We start from the raw sequence: 12,527 nt of genomic DNA, 5'->3' as shown, positions 1-12,527 counted from the left end.
TCATATCGGCCAAATAGGGAGACGTCTTGGAGAGAAACGTGATGCAAGATGACAGTATGTAGCCACTGCAGGTCACTTATTTTTCAGCATAAGAAAAAACCCTTTGGTTTGACACTTCGCACCCTAATTATGTTGCTTCAACGTCGCGCCCTCCATGCAATTTCAGATTGACAGACATCGCGAAGCGCAAAGGGTGGAGGCTGCATGGGTGAGGGTGATAGCAAGTGACCATAACTTTGCAGAGTAATTAAATCACAGTGCTGCGCACAGACAATGGTGTGGTTTCTTGATTATTTTGTAAAGCATGCGCTTAACTAGTCATTAACAGGAAAAGGTGTGTGATTTATCCTTTATCCACCCCGACTGTGCCATGCGAAGATGCATTCTGCGTCTTCAAAATTCCCCGAAGTCGGCACCGTGCTATCTGTAATCTAACTCTAAACAAACTGTAAGTTATACTGGTTAAAAGTAGGCCTATCTGAGAATGATTTTTTTCCCCGTTTTGAGGTAGATTTTGGGGAAGGTGTTTGTGAAGAAGGAATTAATCGCCTGTTCCAAATAGCCGCCTAGTCTCTAATACGCGCCGGGTCTCTTACGTGATTGAGACAAATAATCGCCCGGGCTATTATTTGATATTTTACGGTATATTTTACTTGTGAAGAAAGATATGTCTTGTCGACCTTTACTTACCTGCGAAAAGTTATATTTAAAACTGACTTAAGATATATAACCAGATCCTAAGACTCACTGTTACATTATACAATACCTTATTTCCGATGGTGTAAAATTATTACTGTCAGTGAAGGCATTAGCACTAGCCAAACTACAAACATGGATACTCAGGACTACAATGCCCAAAGAGCACAGCGCCCTCTGTCACTGGGTTATTGAACTCAGCTGTCGCTCATTCACTACTCTTCAACCACACTACTTAAAGGAGATACGCCGAACCTTTATTTTTAAATACATTTCTGAGTGGATAGTATCTCCATCCTTGACTCTTGTATGCTGCATAAATGGGAATAAAAAATATATATTTTTGAGAGTTAAAATCGACTGCAAAGTTGGCATTTGAGCTGCCCCGCTGAGCCAGCCAGCCCTGAATGCGTGACGTCACAGCGGTAACCGTTTTAAGGTTGAGGCCTTTGACAGCTATAGACCAAAGTCATATAAATAAAAATTTATGGTGAAAGTAAGAAATGCTGTTACTGACTTGCTCAACTAAGACTGATTTGACTTCATTGATTGTGGGTTGACTCTCATTAAAACAGGATAGGTGTTATAACTTATGCAACATACATGTACGTGCATGCATTTTCACTGATAAACCATAAAAGGCTAATTAAATAATCAGATGAACTGAGACAATCACATTCTGAAGCAAATTAAATAATCTTATACCGGTAACTTAAACACACAATACAAGTTACATGTATGAATCTAAATGCAGGTAAATGCAGGTCGGGTTTGTTTGTTTGTTCGTTAAAGGTATTACGGGAAAACGGCTAGATCAATCTTCATGAAACTTTCATGGCATGATCGATTTCTGTTTGTGCAGCAAAAATAAACAAATTATTTCGTCTGAAATGTCAGTTAGTCCAGATTAATTTCTTATAAACCTGTTGTACAAAAGCAACATCACACTCACAATCGTGCTGTTAGACAGAATATCAGTGTGACTGTGATTACCTGCAGCCGAATCACAGCTGTGCTAATATTTAGTATAACTGCACACATGCTTGTGCGATATTGCTTCAATGTAGTGCTATATACAGTATATCCTTTGGATAATATACTGTAAATATTTAGGCACTGCCTAAGAGTGGACCTCCTGATGAGTGTATAAGCAAAATATTTGCAAGGGCACAAAATCAACCTGAATAGAATAATAATATTTTAGCATATGATACATCAAATTGTGTAGTGTTGTGTATTTCACATCAGTAAATTGCTGCATTGTCTTGTGACAGTTATACCAATAATGAGATACGCTTCACAGTTATGAATACATATTTATTCCTTTCTTTGACACTGCATGCCATGCACCAGAAACAACACCATGCCATTTATTACCTCGCCCACTACGGAGTAAGTGGGACGAGGTATTGTTTTTGGTTGGGTTTCTTTGTTTTTTTTTTGTTAACGATATTACTGGAAAACGGCTGGACCAATCTTCATGAAACTTTCAAAATAGATGAGCACTGGTCTCAAATAGAACCTCCAACATTTTGAGGGTCATCCGGTCAAGGTCATCAAAGAGGCCAAAATCGTTTTTGTTGTCTCTACTGCCTTATATCGAGGCTGTAGCCACTATGTCATTGTGCTGTAAGAATGCGCATGCGCATACACGTATTCTGAATAAAATGGCCGGTGAGTGTATACAATTCGGTTCACTATTCGAAATAAATGGACTAGACTAAAAAAATCGCTTTCAGACATGTTTATGCTTACAGTGGTGCTTGAAAGTTTGTGAACCCTTTAGAATTTTCTATATTTCTGCATAAATATGACCTAAAACATCATCAGATTTTCACACAAGTCCTAAAAGTAGATAAAGAGAACCCAGTTAAACAAATGAGACAAAAATATTATACTTGGTCATTTATTTATTGAGGCGAATGATCCAATATTACATATCTGTGAGTGGCAAAAGTATGTGAACCTCTAGGATTAGCAATTAATTTGAAAGTGAAATTAGAGTCAGGTGTTTTCAATCAATGGGATGACAATCAGGTGTGAGCGGGCACCCTGTTTTATTTAAAGAACAGGGATCTATCAAAGTCTGATCTTAACAACACATGTATGTGGAAGTGTATCATGGCATGAACAAAGGAGATTTCTGAGGACCCCAGGAAAAGCATTGTCGATGCTCATCAGGCTGGAAAAGGTTACAAAACCATCTCGAAAGAGTTTGGACTCGACCAATCCACAGTCAGACAGATTGTGTACAACTGGAGGAAATTCAAGAACATTGTTACCCTCCCCAGGAGTGGTCGACCAACAAAGATCACTCCAAGAGTAAGGCATGTAATAGTCGGCAAGGTCACAAAGGACCCCAGGGTAACGTCTAAGCAACTGAAGGCCTCTCTCATATTGGCTAATGTTAATGTTCATGAGTCCACCATCAGGAGAACACTGAACAACAATGGTTTGCATGGCAGGGTTGCAAGGAGAAAGCCACTGCTCTCCAAAAAGAACATTGCTGCTCATCTGCAGTTTGCTAAAGATCATGTGGACAAGCCAGAAGGCTATTGGAAAAATGTTTTGTGGATGGATGAGACCAAAATAGAACTTTTTGGTTTAAATGAGAAGTGTTATGTTTGGAGAAAGGAAAACACTGCATTCCAGCATAAGAACCTTATCCCATCTGTGAAACATGGTGGTGGTAGTATCACGGTTTGGGCCTGTTTTGCTGCATCCGGGCCAGGACGGCCTGCCATCATTGATGGAACAATGAATTCTGAATTATACCAGTGAATTCTAAAAGAAAATGTCAGGACATCTGTCCATGAACTGACTCTCAAGAGAAGGTGCGTCATGCAGCAAGACAATGACCCTAAGCACACAAGTTGTTCTGCCAAAGAATGGTTAAAGAAGAATAAAGTTAATGTTTTGGAATGGCCAAGTAAAAGTCCTGACCTTAATCCAATCAAAATGTTGTGGAAGGACCTGAAACGTGCAGTTCATGTGAGGAAACCCACCAACATCCCAGAGTTGAAGCTGTTCTTTACAGAGGATTGGGTTAACATTTCTCCAAGCCAGTGTGCAGGACTGATCAACAGTTACTGGAAATGTTTAGTTGCAGTTATTGCTGCACAAGGGGGTCACACCAGATACTGAAAGCAAAGGTTCACATACTTTTGCCACTCATAGATATGTAATATTGGATCATTTTCCTCAATAAATAAATGACCAAGTATAATATTTTTGTCTCATTTGTTTAACTGGGTTCTCTTTATCTACTTTTAGGACTTGTGTGAAAATCTGATGATGTTTCAGGTCATATTTATGCAGAAATATACGCAATTCTAAAGGGTTCACAAACTTTCAAGCACCACTGTATTACAGTGCGTTCCACTGAGCTGTAGCGCCAGGCCATTTCCGGGAAATAAGAGTTTCGGTCATGGTGACAGCGTGTGTATGTCAGCCTCGGTTTAGAGGTTTCAGTTTCGAAAACTGTAAGAGGTAAGAGTAGAATAATATAAAGTGTATATATGCTATATTTACTGTATGGACATGGTATCAGAAAAAAAATTATTTATAAGCAGTAGCCACATGTACCCATAGGGTACCTATTTTTTCACAATATCTTCCTTCACATTCGTCATAAGTGCTACCGAGCGAGGTTTGTTTTGCCTGGCGACACTTATTATCGGGTCTTGTTGATCAGAACAAGTTGCAATGCAGAACAAGTTTCAATTCTGCTAGTACACACTAGAAAACTTTCTTTTATCATTGTGGCAGCGGGGGCGTGGTCAAGCATCGGTCTGTGACAGGAGGGCGGAGTCAGGGAAGGTAAGTGGCAGAATCACTACACCTGTCGTTAATTAATGTGTTTGTGTGTCTTCCCAGTGACCGCGCCCTATTTAAGGTGAGAGAGCGAGAGCAGAGGGAGCTCTCTCCCCAACCAGACAACTGGTGTGTGTGTGTGTGTGTGTGTGTGTGTGTGTGTGTGAGAGAGTGAGTGAGAGTGTATATAGAAGCTGAAAAGCTAAATAAAAAGTTCTGGCCTGCCGTCCTTCTGTGCTCCACCCACCTACACAAACTGTCACAATCATATATGCATATTTAGAGCTGTACACAATAGATGTTGAAAAATCCTAAACAAACAAAATTGCTCTACTTGTGTATGGCTATATATACACACACACTTAAGCTCTGTCCACACGGCAATGGATTCAGGTGAATCCGATAAAATTTTTATCGTTTCGGCCTGGCGTCCACACGGCACCGGCGTTTTGGGTGCCCCAAAACGATATTTTTTGAGAACGGTTTCCAGAGTGGAAAAATCTGGCAACGGCGCCGTTGCGAAGTCGTCTGGATGAGTAGAACGGATTTGTTTACGATGACGTCACAACCACATGACTAGAACAAGCAGCACTCACTCATTCATGCCGGGTAGAAGAAGGGGTTTATGCGCATGCGTCCTACTTCTTCTATTGTTCTGGTGTCTCCGATGGGACCGTCTTACAGCGCATGTAGAGGTGTGGCATGTGTATTGCATCATTTTCAGCAAGCATTGCGTTGCCATATGTACCTGATATTTTACTGATCCGTTGCCCATGTGGACGCGATATTTTTTTTACCCGCTAAAAAAAAAAATCTCGTTGCCGTTGTCGTGTGGATGTAGCCTTACACAGACATATGTACGACGGCATATTAGGGCCATTGTTGGTTTTAAAAAAGAGCTAGGGGAGGGTGGTAATAGTCCAGGGGGGAGGGGCAGTTTACTTGTTTAAAGTCATAAGTTTGCGAGAAAAAAAACCTCAGATATTCTCTGAAATTGTAAGTTAATAAAAAAGTGCTAGACAAAAGTTGCAAACTAATGAGAAGAGTGGTCACCAATTTATGAGATTTTTTTTTTTTGCTCAATAAAGCACATTGATTAGAAAGATTCCATTTCCTGTAACTCTCAGCTCAGCCATTTCAAAGTAACAGAGATTTGTGCAAGTGAGAAGAATCCACATCCTGAAAGTAACAGGAGACTGCTCTTGTACAATAATTATAGATTTATAAACAGCTGAGCCAAAAAAAAAGAAAAAAAAGGACACGGATAACCAATGCTGTGCAGTTTATAGATGCATCTCCTATTGAGGTTTTTTACCTGACGTCACAGGGTCACGTGATGCCCCAGTGTCTGCCATTTTGAAGGTCAAGCTAGCTAATGTCAACAACAGTAGCTAGTATGTTACTGTAGCAATGTTTACGTTCAGTCATTTGGATGACTGTTAAAACCTTTCAGTCTCAAGTTTTTCCTTTACTGTATTTACTAGTTTACTGTAATTATGATCTGGCAGCTATTTACACCGGATCCAGTGTAAATAGCTGCCGGAGCCGACGTCCGAGCTTGTCAGAGCTAGCGCGCTCGGGCAGGCTGGGAGCTAACGTGCTAGCTCGGGCAGGCTGGGAGCTAGTGCGCTCGGGCAGGCTGGGACGTCGGCTCCAGCAGCTATTTACACTGGATCCGGTGTAAATAGCTGCCGGATCATAATTACAGTAAACTAGTAAATACAGTAAAGGAAAAACTTGAGACTGAAAGGTTTTAACAGTCATCCAAATGACTGAACGTAAACATTGCTACAGTAACATACTAGCTACTGTTGTTGACATTAGCTAGTGCTAACAGCTAGCTGCTAGTACACTGCTATAACACAGACACCGACCCTAATAATACAGTTCTTGGTCATTGCCTGGTAACAGCAAATTTATAACGGGCCATGTCTCAACAGACTAAGAAGTTATTTCAATGACATTTAATAACATTTTGTTTATCCTGAGGACCGAAAGTAAATGAAAATGTGAACAAACCTTAGCTGTAATAAGATGGCGACCACCGGCTCCAGGGACGACCCGCTGATGTAGGCATGTTACCCAGCCTGACACAAAATATTTGTAGGCATCCAAACTCTTGTATGCTTTCAGATCAATACCTGTATATGGCGATGGGTTTTTAATGACATAGGTATACAGATCATGTGGGCCGAAGTCAGGTAAAGACGAGGGCTTCGTGTACTTCCGTACGTCAGTGAACAATCCTGGTGGAAGCAGGTAAACGTCGTTCTCTAAGTCTGCTAACCTCAATTTTTGCAAATACCTCTCCCTCTGCTCGCCCTGTGAATGCCCTACGTCGCTGGATAGTGAAGGTGCTTTCTGCATCTCGTTCCTTTTTCTTTTATGTTTTTCGTTTGTCGCCTTCCTCGCATTCAAACTGATTCGAGCCGTGACGTCCAAAATGGCAGCATCACATGACTTGGTCACGTGGGTGAAAAACCTCAATTGCATCCAGGAACAATCACATGCGTTTTGGCTGCAGTGTATTCTGGCAAGTTTTGTTGAAAATTCTTTAGCACTTTATTCTTTTATATTGTGCAATCGAGAAGGAAAGACTGAATTTCTTATAACTCTCAGATCAGCCATGGTGTCTGTGGTATGATGCTGATCCAATCCTGCAAAGTGAAGTGATGTGGTTTCTTGACCAAAAAAAAAAAAAAATCAAACCCTCCCCCCATTTTTCCAAGGTTTTTTTTTTTGCACATCTGTGATGTTTTTACTCACAAATTTATGACTTTACAAATCTTTGAGAATATCTGATTTTTTTTTCTCATAAATTATGACTTTAATTTTGGAAATCTTCCCTTTATAATATTACCCCTTCCCCATCTCCATAATGTTTGTTTGTTTATTTGTTCACTCATTTACTCATTTATTTATTTATTTATTTATTTATTTTAAACATACAGTGGCCCTAATACAACACTGTAGAGAAATGTCCCCAGATATGTTTTTACAAAACCTCCCTTACTATTGTTGCATTTAGGTGGCCTCTCCAAAAGTAGGGTGAGTTGCTGGCAGAGATGAATGAAAATTACACTGGATAAACTAAATCATCTGTGCCAGTCATCCCTCTCAGCAAAGCAGTTCCTCTGATCCTTAAAAACACTTTCTCTGCACAAAACTGTGTGCACCAAATCTTGAGGCTACTATCACACTGTCTTGTATCTTGCCACATAAGCAGTATGTGTGTCAAACGCCAAGAAATGAGGTGTATTTTGTCCAAAATTAAAGTCCTGTGATGTACACGGCGTATGTGTGGCCCCATGCTGCATTTGTTGTCATTCATCACAGTCAAGAAAGCATCATGCCAGTGAAGAAGTCTGGACCCAAGAAGGGCAAGGGAAGAGAGAAGACATCAGCCAGCCAGCCAGACACTCAGCCAGCCCCGGAGCCATCTTCATCAGACACGTCAATTAATGCGTTCGAGCAAAATTCCCACTGTGTCACTGCTGCATAGCTTTCGTTTTTACGGCATACACATGACATGCATGATGTATCAAAGCTGCTATGTATGTGCTATGGATTTTTAAGTGCAGATTTAAAAATACGCTGCACCCTGAGCGTACAAGGAGATCATGTTACGCACCCTAGAGTATTAGCTAAGTAAGCTAGTGATGCTGTGATGTTCCTTTCTTACTGTCATGTATCCTGATACACTGTACATATGCAAGGCTGAAACGCCAATGTGTGAACCAAGCATCAAGCAACACATCATCTTAGACTGACGGACAAGGTGTGGGATGGGAGCTCCTCATAATCAGTTTACCTGCAATTACACTTTTTGGCCACTAGTGGTTTCTTCATAATGCATGATGGCATATATTCTCTCACAAAAGTACCTTGATAAACCATATTCTATGTGTAGAAATGTGCCTGTGTGTGATTTTTGCATGCCACAGAAATGAATTCTGTTAATTCCATTGTTGCAGGACATCCAGGATGTTGTTTACGATCATTTTAAAGCATAACAATTTATTAATTCATGCCATTTATCTTCTGATTAAAATTAATTCGGTTTTAGATGTTTATTTCCTCCAACTCATGCCAACCAGCTAAACTGCAAGGAAATGTATATCTTTCATCTGACATTTGTTTCCAAAATAACAAACCAGCCATAGGAATATTCTATTCCTCTGTTAGACACTTAACCAAAACCTCAGTCTTAGATGAGCATCAGTAAAACCGGAAAGATCTGTGGATTCTTTGAACTGTGACAGATGCAGTAAATATTGCACAGTAGTCCCCTGTAGAGACTCTGTTCCAAAAAAAAAAAAAAATTACCATCTGATGTTGTAAATAATAAATCAGAAAGGCAAGTTACACTCACCTATAAATGAGGATCTCGTCTGTGGAGCTGTTGTACTGGATCTGGTACATGCGAACCCCTGGGATATGGCTTTGTGAAGGCCAGCGGATGATGACTGATGTGGCCGTTATTTCTGTCACACTGACCCGTTGTTCCACTCGTGTCTGCCCCCCACTGCTGTTTGACTTGATGGAGGTGGGCATGTCTGAGGGTCCTGGTTCAGGTTCAAGTTTAGGGTCGTAATGTGGCGAAGGGTTCACCACAAGTTCCACAGGGGCCGTAGCCTCTCCAGCCGCATTGGATGCTATACAGGTAAACACGCCTGAATCTTTCACTGTAGCTGCAAGGATATCCAGAGAGCCATTCTCATAGGCAGTTGTTCTCGATGTGTTCGCAATCAACTTGCCGTCTGGACTCACCCAATGTGTCGTTGGTTCAGGATCTCCCACAGACCTGCACCTCAAGCTCACCTCTTGACCCTCCATTACAAACATCTTCGAAGTGTGACGTGTGATCATGGGTGGCTCACACACAAACTCCTCTTCACGGATGGTCCAGAAGTACTTCCCAGCTAGATCTTTGGGAGAGGCGCAAGTCTCAAGGTCGTCCTCTCGTGTCAGTCGCCTCAACCACACCAACTCACAGTTGCAGTGAAGTGGGTTTCCACCGAAGCTTAACACCAGTGCTGTTAGTGGTGAGCCTTTCGTTTTTGCATAAACCGGTATGCGCAGAAAGAGTGGGTCTGGAGGAATCTTCTTCAGCTTGTTGGAGGTCATATCCAATCTTGCTAGCTTGTGCAGGTTGGAAAAAATTCCCTCGGGTACAAACTCAATGAGGTTGTGATCCAAGCTTAGTGTATTGACACTGACAAGGAGACCTATAGTGTCCCATGGGACGTTTACCAGATTGTTATAGGACAGATCCAGGTCCTCAAGAGTTTCTAGGAAGTCTTGGAAGGCTCCATGGGAAATGTGTTGTAGCTGGTTATTGGCAAGGATTAGGTGGCGCAGGTTGATTAGGCCTTGCAGATGTGTGTCGTCCAGTGCCGTGAGCCGGTTGGCATCAAGGTGCAGCGCATGGAGCTCCTGCAGGTCAGTAAAAGCATAGGGTAGGATGAGGCTGATGGTGTTGCGAGACAGAGTCAGATGGATGAGGCTACTCATGTTAGCGAAGTCGCGGTGTCGGAGCGTGGTAATGAAGTTGTCCATGAGCCGAAGCTCAGCTGTCTGCCGGTCAATGTTGGGTGGCACGAAGAGCAGGCCTGTCTTGGCACACAGGACCGTATAGGAGGGTAGGAGATTCTGACAGCTGCAACGCTTTGGGCACAGCATCGCGGCAATAGGCAGCGCCAACAGAGACAGGCACAAGACCACTCGCTCCATGGCTGCACTCCTGTAAAATCAGAAGAGGTCCAACACAGAGGAAAAGGTTTTTAGCATGCATGTGGAGTACACACTCTAGATTTCTCTTGCTGCCTCTCTCTCATACACAGACATACCCCCTAAAGAAGAGTAGAGACCCAAATTCTGAGCCAAAATACGATTTTATTCCAATAGGACAATGTAGACACTCAACAGATAGTCAAAAATACATCTATTAACTGACAACAATATATTAAATGACTGTCAACCAGCCTAATTAATCATTTTTAGCAATTTGTCAATTTATGGTTGTTGATGGAGATTATTATTTAGTCATCTAGAGATATGAGCCCTATGACAATTTGAAAATCGATTTAGGTGACTGTTGATTATTATTATTCTTATTATTGGATATTCATACATGTTATAACATAATGTTGAGAATCAGTTGATATAATGCCTCATGACAGTTGAGATGGTTTGTCTACATTGGACTATCCAAATAATGTTTCTGAAATTTGTGCCTCCCCTACCACAACACATACTGTACATACACACAAACCAACAAATAATGGATCAATAATAATACTACTTTTAAAAATGTGCAGGGATGCTCCATCTAAAATGCTATACATACAAACCCAAATCAGAACAAGTTTGGACAGTATGGGGAAAAAAAAGTGATTTCTAAATGTACTTGATTAAATTACTTGTATTTCATTGCAGACAGTATGAACCCAAGCTATTTCATGTTTTATTTGGTCAACTTAATTTCATTTGTTAATATACATCCATTACTACATTTCAGGCCTGCAACATTCCAAAATAAGTTGGGATGGGGCAATCTATGGCTAGGAATGAGGTAAAACAATTAAATAATGATGTGATTTGAAACCTGAGATGTCAACAGTTGATTGTAATCATGATTTGAGACAAACTCAGTATCCAGGAAAGGCCTAATCTTTGAGGAGCAAAGATGGGCCAAGGATCTCCAGTTTGTCAACAAATGCATAAGAAAATTATTGAAAAGCTTAAAAACAACATTCCTCAAAAAAAGATATGAAGGGATTTGGATATTTCACCCTCTATGGTGTATAATCATTGAACGATTTGAGGAATCTGGAGGAATTTCAGTGCATTATAGGTAAGGGCGCAAGCCTAAGCTGAAGATCCATGATCTTTGATCCCTCAGACGGCACTGCATCAAAAACCGTCATTCATCTACAGGTGATATAACCACATGGAATTGGGATTACTTTGGCAAACCTTTGTCAAGCACTAAAATATTGATTTGCATCCACAAGTGGCAATTACAACTTTACTGTGCAAAAAGGAAGCCTTATATTAACTGTGTCCAAAAGTGCTGTCAGCTTCTCTGGGCTTGGAGGCATCTGGGATGGACCATCACACAGTGGAAACATGTACTGTGGTCAGATGAATCAGTATTCCAGGGTTTTTTTGGTAATAAATGGACACCATGTGTGCCAGACTAAAGATGAAAAGGACCATCAAGACTGTTACCAGGAACGAGTCCAAAAGCCAGGGTCAGTCATGGTATGGGGTTGTGTCAGTGCCCTTAGTAAAGGTAACTTACACTTCTGTGATGGCAGCATCAATGCAGACCCCGTTTACACGTAGCCGGGTATCTATAAAAACGGATATTTATTTATGCGGTTGCACCCATCATTTACACGTAAATGGAGGTTTCAGTCACTGAAAATGGCTGCTTTCGAAAACTCCAGGCAAAGTGGAGATTTGTGAGAACTCCGTTTTCATGCCTGCGTGTAAATAGTGGAAAACGGAGTTTTCTCCGTGTTATGGGGAAAATAGAGTTTTACCATTGTGATCTGATGATCCCTCCTCCTTGGCTTTCAGATCTCTGGTTGGCTTTCTATTTGTTTGACATGTTTTTGACAGCCTTCCCTGGCTGTTTTTGAGCATTGTGTAAACGGAATTATTTTCTAGTACGGGGAGGAGAAGATACCCGTTTTCATAAATACCTGGCTACGTGTAAACGAAGTAGCAGAAAAGTACATATGGTGCCTTCAAGATTACCTCTTTTCCAGGGATATTTCAACAAGAGAGTGCAAAACCATATTACAAAGGCATGGCTGTGGAAGGAGAGGGTGCCTGTCTATTTTGTCCCCAATAGAGAATATGTGGTGAATTTTAACATGAAAAATATGACAATTACAACCCCATACTGTTGCACACCTTAAGACCTGTTTGCAGGAAGAATGGGACAAAACAACACCTGAAATGCTTCCTCACTTGGTGTCTTCAGTCCCTAAACATTTTTTATGTGT

At 41.1% G+C, this 12,527-nt stretch overlaps 1 protein-coding gene across 1 annotated transcript in view; it reads right to left on the bottom strand.

Annotated features, from left to right (window-relative positions):
• Positions 1–10,242, bottom strand: part of si:cabz01090165.1 (uncharacterized protein LOC100333421 homolog) — a 32,541-nt gene extending 22,299 nt beyond the window's left edge. The window contains exon 1 of the mRNA XM_060922855.1: positions 8,882–10,242. Coding sequence (XP_060778838.1) covers positions 8,882–10,242 — 1,361 coding nt within the window. The remainder of the gene's footprint in view (positions 1–8,881) is intronic.
• Positions 10,243–12,527: the final 2,285 nt, after the last annotated feature.

The sequence above is a fragment of the Neoarius graeffei genome, chromosome 6, assembly GCF_027579695.1.
Source record: "Neoarius graeffei isolate fNeoGra1 chromosome 6, fNeoGra1.pri, whole genome shotgun sequence".
Lineage (NCBI taxonomy): Eukaryota > Metazoa > Chordata > Actinopteri > Siluriformes > Ariidae > Neoarius > Neoarius graeffei.
This window is presented reverse-complemented; position numbering and strand designations above follow the sequence as displayed.